This window comes from Hevea brasiliensis, chromosome 5 (genome assembly GCF_030052815.1).
Source record: "Hevea brasiliensis isolate MT/VB/25A 57/8 chromosome 5, ASM3005281v1, whole genome shotgun sequence".
NCBI lineage: Eukaryota > Viridiplantae > Streptophyta > Magnoliopsida > Malpighiales > Euphorbiaceae > Hevea > Hevea brasiliensis.
In genome coordinates this window covers 5,149,418-5,153,497 of record NC_079497.1, presented here as the reverse complement: position 1 = coordinate 5,153,497, position 4,080 = coordinate 5,149,418, and the positions used below count along the sequence as shown (strand labels likewise).

General features: G+C 33.1%; 1 protein-coding gene across 1 annotated transcript; it reads right to left on the bottom strand.

Annotated features, from left to right (window-relative positions):
* Window positions 1–628: 628 nt before the first annotated feature.
* Window positions 629–1,535, bottom strand: LOC110651121 (putative B3 domain-containing protein At2g27410). Its single transcript, XM_021806334.2, has one exon. The coding sequence runs from the start codon at window positions 1,532–1,534 to the stop codon at window positions 629–631; it is 906 nt and encodes a 301-aa protein (XP_021662026.2). The 5' UTR covers window position 1,535.
* Between the last annotated feature and the right edge of the window lie 2,545 nt (window positions 1,536–4,080).

The following is a 4,080-nucleotide window of genomic DNA, read 5'->3' as shown; positions in this document are numbered from 1 at the left end:
GCCCTGAAAAGGCTTTTTTCTGCAAGAACATAAAAATGCAAGAAAAAAAAAGGACACTTCAATATCTAACCTGTGCAAATGAATATTCTAATTGTAATAATAGTGTAGATTAAGATCAAGGCAAGAGATGAAGAAAAAAAAAAATAATGAACAAAATAAAACAAAAAAAGCTTTTATATACATCCATTATCCATCATAGTGCTTTTATCAGTCTAGAAAAACCTGCTAATACAAAGAAGACTAAAAAGAGAGCAAAAGAATATAAACTAGCTAGGATGCTGAGGAAACCAAGGGAAACAAAAGCAATGTTTGGAAATCAGCAATCCCACACAAGCTGATGGACTTCAGTCATGGACTTCTATAGAATAGTTTATCATAACAGAAGGATGATTAAAAGATTAAACTAAAACTCAATTTGTCCTAAGTTTCATTAATAAAAACAAACATATATTCTCATAACCAATCAATTCTCAAAACAAACATAAGGGATGCTTAACTGTAGAAATTTAATATAGCTAGACAAAAACACTAATTATGCTTAATTTAAAATAAAAATAATTGCCCAATATTACAACACTCAAACTCTAATTAACCTTCACAAACTAGCAAAACAACTAAAATTGGAAAATTACAAATGTAGTTCCAGGTCCAACATTGTACGATGACTTGTACTTGCACCATCCCCGTTCTCCCCTTTATTGCCACTGCCGCTAGGAGTGGTACTTGCATCCCCAACCTTAAACAGTGCCAACCAGAGTTCTCCATTGCGCCTGAAAGACCAAAGCTGCACTATGTCACTGTGTTTGAATTTCCCTGATGATCCCTGATGATTCCTTTCCAAGACTTTCTTCCAACTCGATGTCAACACATAGGTACTGCTACTTTTCAAATTCCACTGCCTTAGCAACATCTTAGACTCATCACCACAAGGTTCCATGAGTGTTACAGGTATGTTCTCCTTCTGCTCCTTTAACTTGCTCTTCTCATCCTCTGTAAGAAAACTGGAATCTCTTATCTGCTTAAAAGGGATTGAGAATCGATCATGGTGAGGATTTAAATCAGTAGCAAACATCTGTTTCATTATCACCAACTTCACATCAGTGCCTCCTTTTGTTCGAATTTTATCCCACCACTCATCAGGCATGTCAGGTGGCGTCTCGGAACCAATATTTGCAAAACAGGTCTTGTTTGGTCTCTTCAGCAATTTCCTTTTCTTCTGTTCATCTTCAGTATTGTTACCACTTTCAGAGCATCGTTTGCCATAGACCCTTCTCTTGATTTCATTCATGTTCCCAGAGGACTTCTCATGAAGAGATAAAGACAAATGAGAAAGAGGTTTCTTGTCTTGGCGTTGTCCATGGCCCTTGCTTTTCTTGGGCACAGATGCAGCAAGTCGGTCATCATGCTTGCTCATGGCTTCAGCTCTTACTTGTTGCACAAAAGCAATCAGAATACTTTCTTCCACTAACTTGATCGCAGCCACCATTTTGTCGAAACACCCACCATCATCATTGGCATCAAGAACTCTGCCCATCTTTATTTCTCTCTTCTCTAGCAAAAAAATATTTCTACACATTTCAACAAGCACATACCTATATATAGTTTATGACTTTAATTAATCCTTGTTGTAGGAGGAGTAGTTTAGGATAAATCCTTGTTGTAGTGGGTTTCAGCTAACTCTATTCTATCTCTCTCGATATTGATAGGAAAAAGTGTAATTAATGATACCCTAGTTATTGAATGGTTCAAACAGTAATTTTACTCTCTTAAAATCCCTTCAAGATTGGTATCTGTTGATATCTTTCATTAATTTTCTTGCATTAATTAATTATTTGTTATATCTTTCATCTGTTGACATCATTTATCTGTTGATATCCTTCATTACTTCATTTGCAATAATCTTGCTCTGCTTCAGAATCTTGATTGCTCAGGATAGGCTTGCTCTGCTCAGAATCTTGATGATAAAAATATTTATATTTAAATATAATTATAAATAATAATAATAATAATAATAATAATAATAATAATAATAATTAAATATTAAAAATAAATATTTACTAAATATTAAAAAAATATATAGATACTTTATTATTAAAATTTCTATTAAATAATTTATCAATATGATTTTAATAATTATCCACATATAATGCAGGAATTGAATTAGTATTGAGATAAAGCTGAATGGTGGAAGGATGAATACAACTTATTAATTTGAAATTAAAAGCCTAATGATAGTCCTAATGATATAATCATTAATTTGAAATTTATTATTAATGATGAGGATAATGAAATTGATATAGAGAATTTAAAAGCCTAATGATTCTCGCTGTGCCTCTATTATTACAATAATGGGTAAAAGATCAAATTATTAGGATGGTATATAATTTATAATAATTTAATTAATCTTAATTATAATTAATTTTTTATAATGATGTTTAAAATTAACGACAGTTATATGACAAGTCAGTTCAGCAAGAGTTGAGTGCCTCTCCATAACAATTGTCACCCCGTAAGTGTCTGTTTCTTATTCTGCACACAATGCTAATTTTAGAACTGATCAATATGGGAAGAGTAAAAAGAACATTGTTTGCCAGTTTTACAACGCACAAACAAGAATCTTGTTTCAGACTAAATTGGTTTCCTGCCAAATTTCAAATTCACAAATACTAATGCTAATAAAGGGAAGATTGGTTCTTATTCACCAAGGCCTTATTTTCCACAGGTCACACGTGATAGTGGAACTGAAATAGCAGTTCATCAAGCTTCGTCTGAATCCAATGCTTCTGCTGTAAATGGTTCAGCAGTAGTTCAACCTCCAGATTGTCTTACTCCACCACCATGCAGTAACTACCAAAAGTTTTCTAGTCTTAATTGCAATTCTGCCAGAAACTCAATCACTGTCAGTGAAGTGCACAGGAAGCTGGTTAGACAAGATAATATTTTTTCAGAGGCAATACAATTAATATATTCTAAATCCACCAAGTATAGCTCCATGGATCATAACAGCTTCAAATTGCCAATAACATAATTATAAATGACATATAGTAATAATTAAATTTTTAAAAAAATAAATATTAACTAAAAACATTAAGTATAATTAATATGGAAGGATGACTACCATCCTTTGAATCTGTAAGAGCTTAAGGCGTCATGGCACCAAGAGTATAAGCTAAAACTTTTGTTCTTTCAAAAGGAGTTGCAAGTTTACCGGGACCTTTAATTTCAACCTTCCCAGAGGCTGTAGCTAACAAGAAATCTGTGTATTTGCAGAACTGATAGTCCATACCCCATTAATACTCCATTCCTGCATTAAATGCTACTCAATTGGTTATTCTGAAATTACCAAAATAATGTATGTTCTGAGAAGTTGTTACAGTTGCTGACTGGCTGTCTTGTGAAGTGAACAGACCCCTTGGCTGTGACATGGATTTGCCTTAGGGATGATATGAGGAGTTCAAATTTTGGAGGGATACAGGTAGAAAGTAGATGTATTGTGCCACCACACATAGGGAGACACCAGGAGAGATTAAAACTTTTAAACAATAGCTCTGTATCTTCTAACAGCATTTTCATTGGCTTATTCCTGGAGCATATTTTGTCTGTAAATATCAAGAGCAGAAGGATCTTCATAATTTTATCCAACTTCATAATTTTATGAAGAGCTGAAACCGAGAGAAACAAAAGCAATGTTTGGAAACCAGGGATATACAAGCTGATGGACTTCAATCATGCTCTACAGAATAATTGTTGGATTTAGATAGTTTATCATAACAGACGAATGATTAAAACATCAAACTAAAACTCAATTTATCTTAAGTATCATTAAAAAATTCTCAGAACCAATAAATTCTCAAGACAAACATCAGATATGTTTAACCGTAGAAATTTAATATAACTAGCAAGGAGCAAGATAAAAACACTTATTAATTACCCATTAATTTGCTTTATCTTGAATAGAAATAACTATTACAGCACTCCAACTCTAAACTAGCAAATTATAATGTAGTTCCAGGACCAACATAGTACTATGACTTGTATTTGCATCATCCCCATTCTCCCCTTTACTGCCACTACTGCTCC